The 22,016-nt window shown below is 37.9% G+C and overlaps 1 protein-coding gene across 14 annotated transcripts in view; it reads right to left on the bottom strand.

Moving 5' to 3' along the window:
- MPDZ (multiple PDZ domain crumbs cell polarity complex component) overlaps positions 1 to 22,016 on the bottom strand; it is a 198,717-nt gene that overhangs the window by 104,627 nt on the left and 72,074 nt on the right. For all 14 annotated transcript variants that reach the window (XM_053572517.1, XM_053572552.1, XM_053572529.1 and 11 more), the window contains exons 11-12: positions 12,583 to 12,766; positions 11,757 to 11,825 (exon numbers count right to left, since the gene is read on the bottom strand). In XM_053572517.1, the coding sequence (XP_053428492.1) occupies positions 11,757 to 11,825; positions 12,583 to 12,766 (253 nt within the window). The remainder of the gene's footprint in view (positions 1 to 11,756; positions 11,826 to 12,582; positions 12,767 to 22,016) is intronic.

The following is a 22,016-nucleotide window of genomic DNA, read 5'->3' as shown; positions in this document are numbered from 1 at the left end:
CATTTTTTTTAATCAGATTCTTTTTGCTATTGAATTGAGTTCATTATATATTTTACTTCTTTATCATCTTGTCAGATAGTTTGCAAATATTTTTCCCATTCTGTAGGTTCTCTTCATGCTGTTGTTTGATTTGTTGCACAGAAGCACTTCAGCTTGATATAACTTCATCTATCTATTTTTGTCTTTGTTGTCTACACTTTTGATGTCTGACCCAAAAAAATCTTTGCCTAGATGGAGGTCCTGAAGCATTTTCCTAATGTCTTCTTATTTTCAGGTCTTACATTTAAGTCTTTAATCCATTTTGATTTTTCCTTTGCAAATGGTGAGATATAGGGATCTAGTTTTATTCTTCTGGACATGGATATGCAGTTTTGCCAGTATTATTTATCAAAAGACAGCCCTTTCCCCAATGTATTTCCTTAGTATCTTTGTCAAAAATGAGTAGGCTACAAAAGTGCCAATTTATTTCTAGATTCTCTATTCTGTTTCATTGGTGTGTATGTCTGTTTTTATGCTAGTACCATACTCTTTTATTTACCATAGCTTTGTAGTGTATTTTGAAGTCTGCTAATATGATATCTGCAATTATGTCCGTTTTTGCTCAGGATTGCTTTAGCTATTTGTGGTCTTTTGTGACTCCAAACAAATTTTTGGACTTTTTTTCTATTTCTGCAAAAAATGTCATCAGCATTTTGATCAAGCTTATATTGTACATAATTTGGGGTAGGATGGATACCTTAACAATACTAATTATTTAAATACTGCAAATGGGGGAGGGAGACAAGATGGCGGACTGAAGCCAGCTTTCAACAAAGGCTCCCGTCCAGAAGGAGAGTTAAGGGACAGGAATTTAGTAACTATCCTGGTGGACTTGAGCCTCACCAAGAGAGAAGGCTGAAGAACGCACATCAACACCGCTGAGGCAAGTTGTGATCACAAGGACGCAAACAAAAGGTACAAAATCCACCACCAAGCGGACGGGAGTCCCCCTCCCCCATGAGACCGGCTCTGGAGCCCCACAATTGAACAAGCGGGCAGAAATTAAAGGCCCTCCCACTACACTCCACGGGAGAGACCTTCTAAAAACTGGACCTACCTCCCCTACTGGGGTGCCGTGGCGTTCTCCTGCCGGACATAGGGCTGAATAAAACTTTGGGAATCCTTTGCCGGCAACCCTGAATCCCAGGCGCTCCCCTCCCGCCCACTGAGGTCTGGAGGCCTGTCCCCCAGGACTTCGGATCCTTGGGTAATTTCTCAAGGGGAGTGGACAGTCCCCGAGTTGCGACTGGTCAGCATTGACTCTGAGGCGCGCCGAGTGAGGAGAGGGCACCGGGCTGAGGGGGAGTCACGCCTCGCGGCACTTCCCTGCGGTGCAGTGCACCAACCCTCCCCGGGCATACGGGGCCCAAGACTGAATAAGACTCTGGCCTCCCCGCTGAGAGCTGAGAACCCCTACTCTCACTCGGGGTCTGAGGGCCTATCCCCCAGGAGTTCGGCTCCTTGGGTGATTTCTCGAGGGGAGTGCACAGTGCCTGAGCTGCGTCAGGTCAGCGCTGACTCTGGGATACGTGAACGAGGAGAGGGCACTCCGCTGAGGGGAAATCAAGCCTTGGCGGCACTTCCCTGCAGTGCAGTGCAGGAGCCCTCCCCGGGCACAAGACTGAATAAGACTCTGGCCTCCCCGCTGAGAGCTGAGAGCCCCTACTCTCACTCGGGGTCTGAGGGCCTATCCCTCCGGAGTTCGGCTCCTTGGGTGATTTCTCGAGGGGAGTGCACAGTGCCTGAGCTGCGTCAGGTCAGCGCTGACTCTGGGATACGTGAGCGAGGAGAGGGCACTCTGCTGAGGGGAAATCAAGCCTTGGCAGCACTTCCCTGCGGTGCAGTGCAGGAGCCCTCCCCTGACCATAGTATTGCGTGAAACTGAATGAAACTCTAGCTTCCCCCCGCCCCACTCCCAATCCGGGTCTGGGGGCCCATCCCCCAAGAGTTCTGATTCTTGGGGGATCTCTTAAGGGGTGTGGACCCAGCACAAACTGCGGCCGCTCAGTGCTGACTCTGGGGCTCGGGACAGAGGAGAAAAGGGTCGCCTGAGTGCCCACACCAGAGCAGCAGTTCCCTGGAGGTAGATCAACAGCCGTTTTTTCTTTAACGGCAGAACGCTCACTTCTGGATATTCTGAGGCCACACCCCCTGTCTCCCTGGGCAACCAGAGGAGGCCACCGGTGTCACGGCTCACAAACCCAGAAGCCTCCAGGGCGGGGCCGACCCAGAGAGGTGTTCAGACGCAATTCTCCAGCAGCAAAGACGTTTGAATTCAAAACAGCCCGTCTCCTGTAGGCGACGACAGGAACAGAGACAGAACCTCACAAAGTTGTCTGTTCTGTTCTGTTCTGTTAGCAGCATCCATCAGGGACGGGGCTAAGCCTGAGTGAACACCTCCTTCCCATCACCTGCATCAAACACTCAAAGATGTCAGGCCCCATCTCCTCCTGCTAGATAGCGGCAGTCTGCGGTGGCCTGGCAGACTTCCTCGCGATTCAGGCAGGTGCAAACCCCTGGAGTGTCTGTTCACTGCAGGCAACTGGGTTAGCCATCTGCAGAGATACCAGTGACTGGGTCCGACGGAGGGGCAAAGTGGGGAAGGAGACGTCAACCTTCCCAGACTGCTCTGTTTGCGGGGTGGCTCCTCCTGACTCCACGCTGCACTGGGGTGAGCTGTCTCAGAGGAGTCACCAGGCCCCTGTGATCCAGTTCCCAGAGACCTCTTGAACCCTTCCACCTGAGACAAGTGCCGATTGAGACAGTTGATTCGGACCTTTTGAACTGGGCTAATAGACTGAGGACTTTTCAGGTGGTGCCCTGGGTGTGCGATTGTAGGAAGGTTTCATTCTCCTTTTCCAACTGGGGCCAGAGGTGGGCAGGCGGGGTGACTTAATTGCTGATTTTTTCACACAGCTGAGACTTCAAGCCAGAGTAGAAGTTGCAATAGGATCGAACAGAAACCAGCTGAAAACAAGACAGAACCACTTTGCTCCACCACACCAGACAGGGCCCCAGTTTCTCAGGCCACAACACTGTACGGGCCCTCGATAAAACCCCAGGGGAAAAACCAAAGGGAGTAAACCATGGGGCGGAATCAGCGGAAAAACTCTGGTAACATGAATAACCAGAATAGATCAACCCCCCCAAGAAAAGATACGGCAGATGTGATTGAAGATCCCATTCATAAACAACTGGCTGAGATGTCAGAAGTTGAATTCAGAATTTGGTTTGCAGACAAGATTAATAAAATGGAATTAGGAATTCGAGGAGAAATTCAAAAACTGTCTCAAGAATTTAACGAATTTAAAGACAAAACCACCAAAGACTTAGACACACTGAAACAAGAACTTACAGCCCTCAAAGATATGAAAAATACAGTAGAATCCCTCAGTAACAGAATGGAGCAAGCAGAAGAAAGGATTTCTGACATTTAAGATAAAGTCTTCGAACGCTCCCAATCTCTCAAAGAGGAAGAGAAATGGAGAGCAAAAACGGATCACTCACTCAGAGAGCTCTCAGATAATTCGAAAAAAAATAACATAAGGGTTATAGGAATTTCGGAGGCTGATGACGTGGCAGCCAAGGGCACAGAAGCCCTTCTACATGAAATTATGAAAGAAAATTTTCCAGACATGCCTAGAGAATCTGAAATTCAGATAGCAGACAGCTTCAGAACCCCAGCACGATTCAACCCCAAAAAGCCATCTCCCAGACATATCATAATTAGCTTCACTAAAGTTAACATGAAAGAGAAGATTCTCAAAGCAGCCCGGCGAAAGAAAACTATAACGTACAAAGGTAAGAATATTAGAATAACTGCAGATCTCTCTGCTGAAACTTTTCAAGCAAGAAGAGGCTGGTCATCAACTTTTAATCTCCTAAAGCAAAAAAACTTTCAACCCAGGATCTTGTATCCAGCTAAACTGAGTTTCATCTATGATGGAGAAATTAAATACTTCAATGACATTCATATGTTGAAAAAATTTGCCATAAGTAAACCAGCTCTTCAGGATGTTCTCAGACCTATCCTCCACAATGACCAACCCAATCCTATACCACAAAAGTAAACTCACTCAGAAACTTCGGATCAAACTCCAACTTCCACACTGGCGAATGGATTAAAAATGTCCACTGGACCTTTGAAAAACTCGATACCCAAAATTCCACCAGACTTATCCTTACTCTCCATCAATGTGAATGGCTTAAACTGTCCTCTAAAGAGGCATAGGTTAGCTGACTGGATACAAAAACTTAAGCCAGATATTTGTTGCATACAAGAGTCACATCTCAACTTAAAAGACAAATACAGACTCAGGGTGAAAGGATGGTCATCCATATTTCAGGCAAATGGTAATCAGAAAAAAGCAGGTGTTGCAATTTTATTTGCAGATACAGTAGGCTTTAAACCATCAAAAGTAAGGAAGGACAAGAATGGTCACTTCATATTTGTTAAGGGTAATACTCAATATGACGAGATCTCAATTATTAATATCTATGCACCCAACCAGAATGCACCTCAATTTATAAGAGAAACTCTAACAGACATGAGTAACTTGATTTCCTCCAGCTCCATAATCGTTGGAGATTTCAACACTCCCTTGGCAGTGTTGGATCGATCCTCCAGAAAGAAGCTGAGCAAAGAAATCTTAGATTTAAACCTAACCATCCAGTATTTAGATTTAGCAGACATCTACAGAACATTTCATCCCAACAAAACTGAATACACATACTTCTCATCAGCCCACGGAACTTACTCCAAAATTGATCACATTTTAGGTCACAAGTCTAACCTCAGTAAATTTAAAGGAATAGAAATTATTCCATGCATCTTCTCGGACCATCATGGAATAAAACTTGAATTGAGTAACAACAGGAATCTGCATACCCATACAAAAACATGGAAGTTAAATAACCTTATGCTGAATGATAGCTGGGTCAGAGATGAGATTAAGAAAGAAATCACCAATTTTTTGGAACAAAATGACAATGAAGACACAAGCTATCAGAACCTCTGGGACACTGCAAAGGCAGTTCTAAGAGGGAAATTTATAGCACTGCAAGCCTTCCTCAAGAGAACGGAAAGAGAGGAAGTTAACAACTTAATGGGACATCTCACGCAACTGGAAAAGGAAGAACATTCCAACCCCAAACCCAGTAGAAGAAAAGAAATAACCAAAATTAGAGCAGAATTAAATGAAATTGAAAACAAAAGAATAATACAACAGATCAATAAATCAAAAAGCTGGTTTTTTGAAAAGGTCAATAAAATAGATAAACCTCTGGCCAACCTAATCAGGAAAAAAAGAGTAAAATCTCTAATATCATCAATCAGAAACAACAAAGACAAAATAACCACAGACTCATCAGAAATCCAAAAAATCCTTAATGAATATTACAAGAAACTTTATTCTCAGAAATATGAAAATCTGAAGGAAATAGACCGATACTTGGAAGCACGCCACCTTCCAAGACTTAACCAGAATCAAGTGGAAATGTTGAACAGACCCATATCAAGTTCAGAAATAGCATCAACTATACAAAACCTCCCTAAAAAGAAAAGCCCGGGACCAGATGGTTTCACGTCAGAATTCTACCAAACCTTTAAAGAGGAATTAGTACCTATATTACTCAACCTGTTCCAAAATGTAGAAAAAGAAGGAAGACTACCCAACACGTTCTATGAAGCAAATATCACCCTGATCCCCAAACCAGGAAAAGACCCAACAAGAAAAGAAAATTATAGACCAATATCACTAATGAATATAGATGCAAAAATATTCAACAAGATCCTAACAAACAGAATCCAGCAACACATCAAACAAATTATACATCATGACCAAGTTGGTTTTATCCCAGGGTCTCAAGGCTGGTTCAATATACGTAAATCTATAAATGTAATTCAGCACATAAACAAATTAAAAAACAAAGACCATATGATTCTCTCAATTGATGCAGAAAAAGCTTTTGATAATATCCAGCATCCCTTCATGATCAGAACACTCAAGAAAATTGGTCTAGAAGGGACTTTTCTTAAACTGATAGAGGCTATCTACAGCAAACCCACAGCCAATATCATATTGAATGGAGTTAAATTGGAATCATTTCCACTCAGATCAGGAACCAGACAAGGCTGCCCATTGTCTCCATTGCTTTTCAACATTGTAATGGAAGTTTTAGCCACCGCAATTAGGGAAGAAAAGACGATCAAGGGTATCCATATAGGGTCAGAAGAGATCAAACTCTCGCTCTTCGCAGATGATATGATTGTGTATCTGGAAAACACTAGGGACTCTACTACAAAACTCCTAGAAGTGATCAAGGAATACAGCAGCGTCTCAGGTTACAAAATCAACATTCATAAATCGGTAGCCTTTATATACACCAACAACAGTCAAATTGAAAAAGCAGTTAAGGACTCTATCCCAGTCACAGTAGTGCCAAAGAAGATGAAATATTTGGGAATTTACCTAACAAAAGACGTGAAAGATCTCTATAAAGAGAACTATGAAACTCTAAGAAAAGAAATAGCTGAAAATGTTAACAAATGGAAAAACATACCATGCTCATGGCTAGGAAGAATCAACATTATCAAAATGTCCATACTACCCAAAGCAATATATAATTTCAACGCACTCCCTATTAAAGCTCCACTGTCATATTTTAAAGATCTTGAAAAAACATTACTTCGTTTTATATGGAATCAGAAAAAACCTCGAATAGCCAAGACATTACTCAGAAATAAAAACAAAACAGGAGGAATCACACTACCAGACCTCAGACTTTACTACAAATCGATAGTGATCAAAACAGCATGGTATTGGCACAAAAACAGAGAAGTAGATATCTGGAATAGAATAGAGAACCAAGAGATGAATCCAGCTACTTACTGCTATTTGATTTTTGACAAGCCAATTAAAAACATTCAGTGGGGAAAAGATTCCCTATTTAACAAATGGTGCTGGGTGAACTGGCTGGCAACCTGCAGAAGACTGAAATTAGACCCACACCTTTCACCATTAACTAAGATAGACTCTCATTGGATTAAAGATTTAAACTTAAGACATGAAACTATAAAAATACTAGAGGAGAATGCAGGGAAAACCCTTGAAGAAATTGGTCTGGGTGAGTATTTCATGAGGAGAACCCCCCGGGCAATTGAAGCAGCTTCAAAAATACACTACTGGGACTTGATCAAACTAAAAAGCTTCTGCACAGCTAAGAACACAGTAAGCAGAGCAAGCAGACAGCCCTCAGAATGGGAGAAGATATTTGCAGGGTATAACTCTGACAAAGGTTTAATAACCAGAATCCACAGAGAACTCAAACGCATCAGCAAGAAAAAAACAAGGGATCCCATTGCAGGCTGGGCAAGGGATTTGAAGAGAAACTTCTCTGAAGAAGACAGGCGCACGGCCTTCAGACATATGAAAAAATGCTCATCATCTTTAATCATCAGAGAAATGCAAATCAAAACTACTTTGAGATATCATCTAACTCCAATGAGACTAGCCTATATCACAAAATCTCAAGACCAGAGATGTTGGCGTGGATGCGGAGAAAAGGGAACACTTCTGCACTGCTGGTGGGAATGCAAATTAATACATTCCTTTTGGAGGGATATATGGAGAACACTCAGAGATCTAAAAATAGACCTGCCATTCAATCCTGTAATTCCTCTGCTGGGCATATACCCAGAAGACCAAAAATCACAACATAACAAAGATATTTGTACCAGAATGTTTATTGCAGCCCAATTCATAATTGCTAAGTCATGGAAAAAGCCGAAGTGCCCATCGATCCACGAATGGATTAATAAATTGTGGTATATGTATACCATGGAATACTATGCAGCCTTAAAGAAAGATGGAGACTTTACCTCTTTCATGTTTACATGGATGGAGCTGGAACATATTCTTCTTAGTAAAGTATCCCAAGAATGGAAGGAAAAATATCCAATGTACACAGCCCTACTATGAAACTAATTTGGGACTCTCACATGAAAGCTATAACCCAACTACAACTTAACAATAGGGGGAAGTGGGAAAGGGGGGGGTGGGTAGAGGGAGGGGAATCGGTGGGATCACACCTGTGGTGCATATTACAGGGGTATTTGCGAAACTTGGTAAATGTAGAATATAAATGTTTTGGCACAGTAACTGAGATAACGCCGGAAAGGCTATGTTAACCACTGGGATAAAAATGTGTCAAATGGTTTATGAAGTGAGTGTATGATGCCCCATAATCATATCATTGTATACACTTATGATTTAATAAAAAAATTAAAAAAAAAAAATAAATAAATAAATAAATAAATAAATACTGCAAATGAAATATCTTTCCAATTTTTTTGTGACTTCTTCAATTTCTTTCATTAGAGATCTTTCATTGTACTTAGAGATCTTTATTTCTTTGGTTACGTGTATTTCTAGGAATTTTTTTTCTTGCAATTAATGTAAATGGAATAAATTTCTTGATTTATTTTTATATTGTTGCTGCTGGAATTTAAAAACGCTACCAATTTACATATGTTGATTTTGTATCCTGCAGTTTTACTAAATTTGTTTATCACTTCTAACAGTTTTTTGATGGCTTTTCTAAATGTAAGATTATTTTGTTAGTATACAAGGATAATTTGACTTCTCCCTTTCCCAGGTCAATGCCCTACATTTTTCCTCTTCCTCAGTTGCACTGGCTAGGACTTCTATTACTAAGCTGAATAAAAGTGGTGACAGTGGCCAGGAGTAGCAGTTAACACCTGCAATCCTAGCATTCTGGAAGGCTGAGGCAGGTAGATTGCATGAACTCCAGAGTTGGAGACCAGACTGAGTAAGAACGAGGTAGTCTGTACTAAATAAATTAATTAATTAAAAAAAACTAGCTAGATGTGGGGGCAACACCTATAATCCCAGCTACTTGGAGGCTGAGGCAGAAGGTTCGCTTGAACCCAGGAGTTTGAGGTTGCTGTGAGCTATGAGGCCACCACACTCTACCCAAGACAACACAGTGAAACTCTATCTCAAGAAAAAAAGAAAAGATGATGGCGAACATCCGTATCTTGCTCTATTTCTTAAAGGTAAGGCTTTCAATTTTTGCCTTTGAATTTGATGTTAATTGTGGGTTTATCAAATATGGCCTTTATTATTTTTTAGGTATTTTACTTACATTCTGTTTTGAGAGATTATTTTTGTTTTTTTGTGTTTTGCAGTTTTTAGCTGGGGCTGGTTTTGAACCCGCCACCTCCGGCATATGGGGCTGGCGCCCTACTCCTTTGAGCCACAGGTTTTTTTAATTATAACAAAATAAGTACTGTTTTTCCTTTTTTTTTTTTTTTTAGAGACAGAGTCTCATTTTGTCACCCTTGGTAGAGTACTGTGGCATCACAGCTCACAGCAACCTCCAGTTCTTGGGCTTAGGTGATTCTCTTGCCTTAGCCTCCCAAGTAGCTGGGACTACAGGCACCTGCCACAGCGCCTGGCTATTTTTTTGTTGCAGTTTGGCTGGGGCCAGGTTCGAACCCTCTACCCTCGGTATATGGGGCTGGCACCCTACTCACTGAGCCACAGGCACTGCACACCTTTTTTTCCTTTTTAAAAAATTGCAGAATACTACAGGGATATACACCTGGGTGTATTACAGGGGTATTACGTTTTGGTTACATAATTTACTTTTGTATTTTAAGTCAAAATCGTAAGTGTGCCCTTCCCCCGGAATGTGTACATTGTAACCTGCAAGTGTTTATCCAATCCTTCCTCCTCCTTCCCACCTACTTAATCTGTTGAAATGTACCTCCCTATGTGCCCATTAATTGTTGATCTACTAGTTCCAATTTAGTGTTGAGTACATGTGGTATTTGTTTTTCTGTTCCTACAACAGTGCACTTAAATGAGTGGTCTCTAGTTCTATCCATGTTATTACAAAAGATACTAGGCTCGCCATTTTTTATGGCTGAGTAGTACTCCATGGTACACATATACCACGTTTTATTAATCCATTCATGTACCAGTGGACACATGGGTTGTTTCCACATATTTACAATTGTGAATTAATTGTGCTGCTATAATCATTCACATGCAAATGACTTTATTATAAAATGTTGGGTTTTTTTTTCTTCAGGTAAATACACACAGGTGGGATTGCTGGGTCCAATGGTAGGTCACAGGTGGGTCCAATGGTAGGTCTACATTTAGTTCTTTGAGGTATCTCCATACTACTTTCCATAGTAGTTGTATTAGATTGCAGTTCTAATAGCAGTAAATAAGTATTCCTTTCTCTCCACATCCACGCCAGCATCTCTTGTTTCAGGACTTTTGATAAGCGCCACTCTCATTAGAGTTAGGTGATTTGCATTTCCCTGATGATTAGAGAAGTCAAACAGTTTTTCAAGTGTTTGTTGGCCATTTAACTATCTTCATTTGAAAAGTTTCTGTTCATGTCTTTTGCCCACTTTTTACTTGGGTTGTTTGATTTTTTTCTTGTTGATTTCCTTGAGCTCTTTGTACATTCCAATTATTAGCCTTTTATAGGATGTATAGCATGCAAATTTTTTCTCCCATTCTGTAGCTTGTCTATTTGCTATACGGATTGTGTCCTTGGCTGTGCAGAAACTTTTAAATTTAATTATGTCTCATTTATTTATTTTTGTTGTTCCTGTGATTTCCTTTGGGGTCTTCTTCATAAATTCTTCCCAAGCCAGTATCTATGAGTCTTTCCAGCACATTCTTCTAGAATTCTTATAGCTTCATAACTTAAGCTTAAGACTTTTAACCATCACAAATTAATTTTTATAAAAGGTGAGAGGTGCAGGTCCTGTTTCAGTCTTTTACATGTGGCTATCCAGTTCTCCAAGCATCATTTATTGAATAGGACTTCTTTTCCCCAGGGTCATTTTTTGTCTGCTTTGTCAAATATTAGACGAGAATATGAGGATAGTTTTATCACTGGGTTCTCTATTTGATACATAGGTCTATGTCTCTGTTTTCATGCTAATACCATGCTGTTTTGGTTACCATAGCTTTATAGTATCACTTGAAGTATGGGTCTAGCAATATTCTATTCAACTTATTTTGTGAAAGTCTATTGTATAGCTTTATCTTTTACAACGCTGTGGAAGCTAAGTTTTGACCTCTAGTTTCTGGGTGTTTAGGTTGCTGGTGATCCACTGAAGTGGTCAGTGTTGAGAACAGGACTAAGTATTTCCTATAGAGCTGGTCTTATTGCAGTGAATTTCCCCAGTGCTTGTATATCAATAAAAGATTTGATTTCTCCATCAATTTTGAGGCTTAGTTTAGTAGGATATAGAATTCTTGGCTAAAAATTGTTTTGTCCCTTTACTGGGCATCTACCCAGATGAAAAAAATTATTTTATCATAAGGACATTTGCACTAGATTGTTTATGTCAGCTCAGTTTATATACAACAAGATGTGGAAACAACCTAAGTGCCCAAAAACCCATGAATGAACTAATAAACTATGGTATATGTATATCCTGGAATACTATGCAGCCTTAAAATATATATATCAGTTATAAAGGAACGATTTTAATCTACGCAAGCAATTAGTCCTATTTATAAAAAAGGATTTTAAATCATTTATTTTTTTGAAATATATTTGCTTTAGCAACTTATAGTATATTCACAGAGGCTTAATTACATTTGCGAAAATCATCCCTCTTAAAATATTATGAATAACATAATAACTTGGCTCTAGGTGCTTACCTTCTTCAATTGGTAATATATTGGTGTTTCTCCGCAAAGATAAAGTATCTTCCTCTTTTTCATAATTTTCTAAGAGATAAAAATATTTTATTAGTTATACCTTAAATATATTCAAGCATTTGATTTTTGCTAAATCCAATGTATTTTTTTGAATCCCCAGTTAAGAGTATGTTTCTTGGAGCCAAACTTCTCAATAATGATATATACTAAAAGAAAGCTCTGCTAATGGACTGAGAAGGAACACATTTCTCTTGTATTACTATAATAAATAATATACAGCATAAACACCAACATGGCCAACAGTTTAAAAAATGAAATAGCATTTTCCAGCCAACCACTTGACTTCTACCAATAAATCCTTCCATCGATAAGCTACGTGGGGATTTTAGTAATTTACAAAGATGTTCACGCAAAAACTGCTTATGAGTAATATTTCCATATGTACAGTTTAGAAACTAAATTCCTACAAGGAAAACATAGGTATATAGAATTATCAGTGGATCACATAAATAATCCAGGTAGAAGACTGTGCCTCTAAAAAATGTTTGCAATGGCATACAGAAGTAAGGAACATGTAAATGACTCTGCACTGTTTCTAGTTGAAAAAATGGTGACGGTGATGAATAGGATAGAAGACTGCTTGATTCAGAAGCTTATTCTATAGTTTATGGACACATTTCTGGTTCCAGTTAATTCTACTTTTATTACTTGGTTCATAATAAATAGTTGAGGGTAAAAATCATGCTTTAAATAAATAATTTCACAATTAGAAAAAATTCTAAAAAACGTAAATGTCTAATTGAAAACCAGATTAATCTGGCATTACCTTTGTCTGTTATGGCATTAACGAGAGATAAATCTGAGTCTTTTGTGATGTCCTCCTTAAACGTGAGCTCCGCCTCCTTCTTCGCGCCTCTCCTCATTAGTGTCAGGCGCACTGTTTGTCCTGTGTGTCGCAAAACTTCTACTGCTTGTTGATTAGTAAAGCCCTGAAGGTTTGTGCCATCTACCTGTGATAAAAAAAGGATGTTAAATAAGGAGATACTTGTATTACTAATACACAAAATGCATATTTACTACTTGCTAGTGTGAAAAAGAATGAAGAATGAGTATTCCCCTATTTGGGGAATGGGTAATAATACCTGAACACCTTTTGGGGGGCCAATTATTGTGAAGGCACAGGGAATAACCTGGGAGGATTCTGTCTGCCTGTTCAATATAGATTCTGGGGTACCACTTCTAGAAATTACGAGCCAATAATACTAAGGTAAGGGCCAGGCTTCTATGCCTTTTTTAAAAATTCTTTTGTATTCTTCAGGTGAACCTGATGCATGGTCAGCATCCAGTTTGGAAACAAGAATTATGTAGGATTAAAAGATATAGAAAAAAGTGATGGAAGAACTCCAATAAATATACCAAATGCTACTGAGAACATTATGTGTTCCAAAATCATATTTATGCCGCCTTTAAAAAGAGAAAAAGCAAAAACATTGTCTTCCTTTTTATTTTTGTCTCAAAACAATATATGTGATTTTCCTCATTTCTAGTTCACAAATGACAAAACATTTGAAAATGCCCCACTGATCTTTCCAAAACATAGAAGTGATCATATCACCCTAATCCAGCCTTCCCCACCACTCCTTAGGACAACACTCCAAATCCTCAACATGGCTTAGAATGGTCTGCGCCAAGTGTCCCCACTTTCAGTCATCACCACCACCCACCATCACCAGCCTCAACAGGATGCTGCCCACTACTCTCTGCCCTCCAACCACGGAAGGCTCATTTCCGTTCTCCTACCCTGTGGCATTCATCCATGGGGATCTCTGCAAGTCCTATTCTCTTAGCCTACACTCTGGACAGCTCCCAGACATATTCAACGCACAGCCTATGAGCTGCCTGTGGATTATGTGAGGACTTTTTTGATTATCCGTAGTGGCAAATATCATGAAAATTATATATAGACTTGTTATCTGCTTATCAAGTTTCATGAGTGTTTGTGTATTTAATATGTGGCCCACGATAATTCTTCCAATGTGGACACCCTTGCTAGCCCATGCCTTTCCTTGTTTTCACTTAGAAAACACCTATAATTACTTTGAATTTTAGTTTACTAGTCATTACACAAACTGCCTTGATGTCCCAGACTGTGGTCAAATCCCTCTTTCACCCATTTTCCCTCATAGTACTTTCATAATTTTAATTTTACATTTTCAGTCATTATACAGTTTATGACTGTATGCTCCAAGGACAGGCTCTGTCATTTTCACTCACAGCTGTGTCACCAAAACATAGCGTTGTTTGCAATTTAGACATTAGATATTCATCCCAAATAAAAGTATAGTGCCATTGGCTCAGATGTCAAAGATTTATTTATATAGAAAATTACCTTCTGGGATAGATAAACACAGACTTTGACACCATATCTTTAAAAATTTATAAAATCACAGTAAAATGGTTGGAAAAGTAGAACTGTGAAACAGCTATAAAATTGTGAAGTGTCACACTTTTCTAAGTATAGTGCTGGCCACAGTAGGCACTCAAATATTTACTAAATAAATAAGAATTATAAAATCTAGATTAGTGGTCCCAACATGGAGTCCTCTTCCTGCAGAGGTTTCTGGAAGAATACAATCACATTTCTAATTAAACATTTTAAAAACTCATTTCCTTTATAGATACATGTATGATTGTGTGTTATATATGCATACATATATAACATCTATGATAATTACATAGAATATATATAAAATGTATTATATATAATTACATAGAATATATAACATTTATATGAATATAGATAAAATGGAAGGAAAGGAAGAAATGAGTAGTTTTTTTTATTAATGGGGATATTCAATCAAAAATCTAAGGCTGGGCGTGGTGGCTCACACCTGTAATCCTGGATTGCCTGAGCTCATGAGTTCGAGGCCAGCCTGAGCCAAAGTGAGACACCTTCTCTAAAAATAGCTGGGCACTGTGGCCAGTGCCTGTAGTCCCAGCTACTTAGGAGGCTGAGGCAAGAGACTTGCTTGAGTCCAAGAGTTTGAGGTTGCTATGAGCTATGACGCCATGGCGCTGTGTTGAGGGAGACAAAGTGAGACTCTGTCTCAAAAAAAAAAAAAAAAAAAAAAAACTAGAGTCTCTGATTTAGATAACAATCTCACACTTTGTGGGTTGCTTAAATTTTTTATGATTCTGAGCTGGATAGATAGTAACTTGAACACAAGTGTCTCACTCTTTTTTCTTTCCCACTAACTCCACCCTACTTACTCCCTTCTGGAAAGAATAATAAAATATAACAGAGAAAATACTGCAGCAGACCTGGAAACCAAAGAAGGGGAAAGGGTTCCTACACCACTAACTTAGAGGAATTTCTATTAGAAATGGTCTGGACATGACCAGATTGAAGGTGGGCCAGATGAATTTCTATGTGCGTGGGAATAGCTTGTCTAATTTACAAGAATAAACCAGTAAAAATCAAACACCACCTTTTCATTAAAGTAGATCAGCACATGGTACATGTGGATTCTAATCAGTAACTCCAATAAATACACCAAGCACTAAAGGCCACACCAAGCCGGACACATGCAGCAGTACAGAATTACTGATTTGTAATGATTTCACCTTACACACACACACACACACACACACCTCTCTAACCCCAACAATTACAATAAACACAAAAAAGAAGTTTTTTTTTTTCTAATTTAGCAGAGTTTAATGATTGTCTGAAAATAATGCTTCAAGTTTTTTTTTCCAATTCTCTAGCTGCAGTTTCCAGACACAACTCCCCTGACCTTTTCAGATTCTTGCTATACAATTTACCTCTTGTTCAAATAATTTGCAATTACCAGGCATCAACTGGTTGCTGAAAATGGCTAAATGTAAAATACCAACAGTACCCACTCCAAAAGGGGGATTATAATTGGAATAGTTACTAACAATAAGAGATCAAGGAGATGGGAGGGAAAGGGTCTAATTACATATTAGATGGTACCCACAGCTATGGGACAAGTGCTCCAGTTCTCTGCAAAAGAATCCATCACGCATAAGCTCTCAGGGTAGAAACTAAAACCCATAGAGATGGATGCACCATTAGTTCCAAAAAAGAAGATTTTTGATACACAAAGGCCAAGTTCCCCATTTTGATGCTCTAGCACTGGTTTTCTTTCTGTTTTGTTAGTCTCCAACTGAATCAAGTGAAACTACAGTAAATTTAAACTTTCACCTTCTTTCTTGCTTTATTAATTCCTGAATCATCTGGACAAAATCTACACAACTCTCCAGTAGAATCCATTTCAATTCCTATTTGTATAAGCACAGCTCTTTCTGAGAATTACCAAAGGTAACAGAATATGGGATAGAACACCACAGTCCAAAACAAGGCAAGCACACCGAAGCCTCAGTCCAGGCATCTTCCTATGATACTGTTACTGCAATGAACAGGGAAAAAGATATTCTCTGAAACTTAAATTCAAAATAATTTCAATTTCACTGTATTTATGAAAGTAGGGATTATAGTTATAAAGAAAAAACAAATATTTTCAAAACAGAAAGAATAAACCTGTTATAGTGAAAACAGTTAATAAAATTTTAACTACTACAAAAATAAAATAAGCAACTAAAAGACAGGATCATGAAAGATTCCCATATCTCAGAGAAAAAGAATAGACAGACAAAAACGATCAGAGAAATTAGATCAGAGACACATAGGCTGAAAGGAATTACAAGAAGATAATAAATGAGGAAAAAAATCAATAAAATAATTAGAGAGAGGGAAACATAGTCAAGTCTACAAATCAACGAGGTACATGAAAAAAAACAGAAACAAATTAAATAAAAACCTAACATCTATATGTGTCCTCATAAATTTCTTGCATTTCCAAGATAGGAGAAAAAAACTATTAGCCTCTAGGCAGCAAAGACAGACTGATCAGGTTATCTACAGACTTTGTGGTAAAGAAATTACTAACCAAGAATTATATTCTCAGTATAATGTATGTGAAAATAAAGACTCTAGTTAAAATGCTATGATTATTGATATCCTATACAAGCTGAGTTGCAAAAGAGGCCAGGGGCATCACTTTAGGTGATAAAGAATTACAATTCACACTTAATTCAGGGCATAAAATGGGTGGGTTGTTACAAGTTAGGAAAAACTTAAAAGAGGAAGATTTCTTTCTTTTTTTTTTTTTAAAGAGAAAAATGTACTGTAAGTCCACCCCACCCACTCAGATATTTCCCATTTAACCTCAAGTCAGAAGATTCTTTTCAGTTGCAGAGGAGAGGAGGCAGTGGATCATATCTAACTCATCAGGAGGATAAGAAAGAGGCCTTTTGGTGGCTTTGACAGTGAAGCAAGAGAAATTTGCTGTTACATTGGGACCTTCTCAGCTCCCTAATTTGGAGCAGAGATCAGAGGAGGACCATACAACTAACAAATCTGGGTTGAAGTCATTTTGAAACCTCAGTACCTCTAGGATCCAAAAGAGAGAATCTATAGAATCAAACTCTAAGAAACTAGGGGTTTGGGAAGGAAGAGTCAGCTAGAAGAAAAATCCACCATCTGTCATTCATGAAAAGTTAAATCCAATAATCTCCAGTGAGGTGTCTCAAGAGTCTAAGAAGGAACCCTAAGAGACAGTTTTATACATGCCAAGCTCATGGAGCACAAAGCTCAGCAGTTCCAGTTAAAGACAGTATGTTCCTTTTTTCCTTCTTTCTCTTTGTTCTCATAGCTTTAACACCACAGAAACCCACAATAAAATGAGGGAGTAAAAGGAAAGTTAGGTAGAGACAGACAGACTGGGTGGTACACACCATTTCCCTATGGCAGTCATCAGTTTATGAGCAGTCATCAATTTGTAGCAGTCTTCTGATGGGCCAGGAGGGTAGTTTGAAGTTAGATAACTATTTAGTATGGAAAATGTTTAATTACTAAATTGGAACTGTGGGTGGTGATTGTGATTGGTCATAGTGTGGTTAGGCTATTTTGGACTGGTCTGGGTCAGGCTGAGCTGGGCTAGTGTGGGAATAAGACTGATTAAGACCCTGCAGGTGGATTGTTACTAAGACCGTGCTGAAGGGTTTTTTCAAGATCTTGCAGGTGGGCTGTTTTAAGAACAGAGGTAATTAAGATGCTGGGAGACTTCCAAGAAGCAACTAATAACCCTTCAAAGTTGTGTACAAAACCCAGAAGTTGCACTTTTCATGGTGGCTGAAGTTACTAGGATGGAGCCCAGCTTTCTGTACAGGTTGTTAATAAACTCCTTCTTTTTCTCGCTAAAACTTTACTTGCTCTTTTCAATTATTTTGGCAACTACCTCAAGCCACCTACTGCTCCAACAACAGGATATTTTATTCTCTAACCTACATCATGACACTTGCCTAAGATTTCCTTCTGGGGAGAGGAAGGGACATTCCCCAGTAAAAATTAAAAGAACAGTTGGTGAGAAGATTTTTAAAGTTGTTCAAGATTATAGACACTCAGTTCTCCTTGTCCAATGTATCTGTTATCCACGGTCAAATTCTCAAGGTGTAAGAAGGTAACGAAAGTAGAAACCAAGTTTAGGAAGTCTACCAACACGTTCTCTTCATTCTAGCTGCATGAAAGAATAATCAGATTTAAAATTCAAAATAAGGAAACTGTGGCATACGAGATCCAGTGCTAAGCAACAAAATAAGTAAAAGTCAAATCTAAGTAACACTATCATAGCAATAAAACTAAATTACATGCTTCAAGTTCTTAGAAGATATATAAAGTTGGTATGTAATAATCTGCTTATAACAAACAAAAACTGTAAACAATACAACTGTCCATAAATAAGGCTACTTAAATGTATCACAGTAGAGCTATATGTGAACATTTTACCTCCTGGTTTAAAAAGGTACAGACAAATATGATACTATTTCAATATAACAACACAAAAAGTTTTTAATTTTAAACCATAATTAATAGTTTCTACAAAAAAAGTTTTTTAACCATGTTCAAATTTTATATTCCTCAAACTTCAAGGATAAAAATTAATCTAAAATAAATAAAATCTAAAATAATCTAAATAAATATCATGTTATTTACTCACATGATAATAAAGAAAAGCCAGCAAAAATCTCAATGTTGAAGTTCCATGAACATTCTTAAAATGCACATAACTTTAGGCTGCAAGTTTTTCATTTGCAATAGATGTTTATTGTTTAATGTTTTAAAAGTGAAGTTTTTTTAAGAAAAATATAATGTGTATGTGTTTGTTTAATGCCAGTAAAATGAAATATGTAAAAAATGCATTTTTCCTTTTACCTCCAAAATTTGATGACTTGGGTTTCAAAATGTGCTCTTACCCAGTGTTAGAGGATGGTACTAGCACAGAAGAAATTACTATAATGGAATAACCGTGGATTTTTAAACTTAGACTCTGGCTCAAATTTCTCATCTCATCTGTAACATGTAAATAAGGAAACCTACTTTCTCAGAATTACAGTGCATGGAACATTTTACTAGGAAGTTACTTAGAAACTGGTATTATTATTAAAAGAGTGAATAAACAAAAATAAATTATTATTAAAAGAGTGAATAAACAAAAATAAATCCCCCAGGCTTTATGAGACCAGTTTTTGTTCAATATAATCACATTCATGTTACATATAAGCAAAAGTCACTGAAGCCTAAATCAATTGCCCCAGTTAGTTCTGGGCCTTTTTTCCCACAAGAAGAGTCAAGAGATCAGTTCCGACCCAATAGTACTAAAGAAAAAGTATGTAGTAGAATTAGGTACAATGACAGCAAATTATGTATTTACTATCTCACAAAAAGAAGAACTAACATCCTCATAACGTGCACTACAGATACCACAATAAAGAGGAATAATGATAGTGAAGAAATACTAGTTGGAACAACTTGTAAAACTTGGGCCCTTAGCACACTCAACCTAACTTGCCAAGCCTTCCTCTAAATGTCTTTACACATTAAGAGAAAATTTCAGTCTGTTACCAGAGTCACACAACATGAAAAGATACGTCTGATGCTTATCCTTATTTACATGCTTGTTTAATAATTTTTACCAATTTTTTATCATAATTCTGTATATCTTTGAGTATGGATAATTGAATATGAAATTATAAAGAATGAGTATATGACTTTATCTAATGACAAGTTTGGCCTCATTTTTGAAAAACACAACCCTGTGTTTTGTCAAATAATTGTTACACAGAATATCAACATATAAAATGAAAAAAAAAAAAAAAAACAAGAAACATTTGCTGTATTCCCTGTCCCTGTTATGCCTACAGAGAAACCCCAGAAGTCCAGAATATAATTTGTAAAACAGTAATTTACTACAAAACTGTTTTAAGTTACAAAATAACAGTTCCTTAAAATAGTAAGAAATAATGTTATATCATAGTTCTAATAGCTACTACTGTCAAAACAAAAAATTGAACAAATAGACAAAGACTGCAGTTGTGAAAATGCAACTGGGTGGGAAAGACGTTACTAAAAATATCTCAAAAGACCACAAGATGGTGATATTTCCCACAAAATTAATAATGACCAAAAGCACTGCATGATGCTAACCCAGAATTTGAGGTGCTTCTAACTTTGTAGCAAAAAAATGTTGCTAAAAGATAAAATTAAAAATCATAATATGGATGACAATGAAGACACATGATTTTATTGAAGGCAAGGAAACAATTCAGAGAAAGGATGCTTTCCGTCTGACTCAACAATTTCCTTCATCATCAACCTTGCGTAAGGAAAATTATATTTGACATTTCACTTATATAAAAATGAAGATAATGGCAAAATTGGAGGGAAGGTACAGTGAGACTCTCAAATATGTAATCGTTTTAGGGCCTCAATAAATATCTGATTAATTATTAAACTGCTGTCAGGTATTTTAAATGCAACATTCATTGGTTCTCCTTTTTTTTTTTTTTTTTGTAGAGACAGAGTCTCACTTTATGGCCCTCGGTAGAGTGCTGTGGCCTCACACAGCTCACAGCAACCTCCAACTCCTGGGCTTAAGTGATTCTCCTGCCTCAGCCTCCCGAGTAGCTGGGACTACAGGCGCCCGCCACAACGCCCGGCTATTTTTTGGTTGCAGTTTGGCCGGGGCCAGGTTTGAACCTGTCACCCTCGGTATATGGGGCCGGCGCCTTACTGACTGAGCCACAGGCGCCGCCCTGGTTCTCCTAAAAAATCATTAAAAGGAAGTTTTCTTATCCCAATTTTTTAGGTCAAGAAGCTTGCTAAATGGTTAACATGAAATTATCTCAACACTCAGAAATTTCACTCCTAAGTATATAATGAATAAAAATGAAAACATACATCCACATACAAACTCGTATAAGAATGCTCATAGCAGCATTTTCCATAATAGCCAGAAAGCAAAAACAACCCAAATGTGCATCAACTGACAAATGGGTAAATAAAATATTACATATGCATACTAAAAAATATTATTCAGCAATAAAAAGAAATTAAGAACTTACACATACTAAAAGATGGTTGACCCTTAAAAACATCAAGCTAAATGAAAAACAGTCTGCTACAAAGACCATATCTTGTATAATGCCATTTACAAGAAATGTCCAAATAGAAAAAAATCTATGGAAACAGAAAGCGGATTGATGGTTTACCAGGACTGGGGAAATGGAACAACTGCTATTAAGGATTGGATTTCTTTCTAGTAACGAAAGTGTTCTTAAATTAATCGTGGCAATGAATGCACAATTCTATGAATACACTAAAAGCTATAATAGAATTGTACACTTTAAATGGATGAATTGTATGATAGGTGTATTATATTTCAATAAAATTAATTTTTTCAAAAAGCTTTTTAATAATAAGGTAACTTAGGGGAAAAAGAATTATCTATAGCTTTGATTTTTAATTCAGCATCAGATACGGACTTAAGATACTCCATTGTACATCCATTTATTCATTCTTTCTTCCCTCCAAATAAAAAAGGTACAATGGTTAATTTTCATTGTACGATTAAATGGAGATACTTGGAGGTAGCTCATTACCTGCGTATGGCTAGAACTTGATCTTTAGATTTCAAGAGGTGAACAGGCATAGGTAGGAAGAGTTTCACAAAATAAAACCCTAAGAAGACTTAGGGAGTTACCATGTAGATTCAAAGGGCAGAGATAAAAGACTCCTTTATCCACTTAAAAAATATATTGTAGTCAAGAACACAAAACTTATGATCTTAATCATTTTTTCCCCTATGTTGCCACGCTAATCTTGAACTCCTCAGTTCA

The sequence above is a fragment of the Nycticebus coucang genome, chromosome 2, assembly GCF_027406575.1.
Source record: "Nycticebus coucang isolate mNycCou1 chromosome 2, mNycCou1.pri, whole genome shotgun sequence".
Classification (NCBI taxonomy): domain Eukaryota; kingdom Metazoa; phylum Chordata; class Mammalia; order Primates; family Lorisidae; genus Nycticebus; species Nycticebus coucang.
The sequence above is the reverse complement of the archived record's forward strand: the minus strand, read 5'-3'. Positions and strand labels throughout refer to the sequence as shown.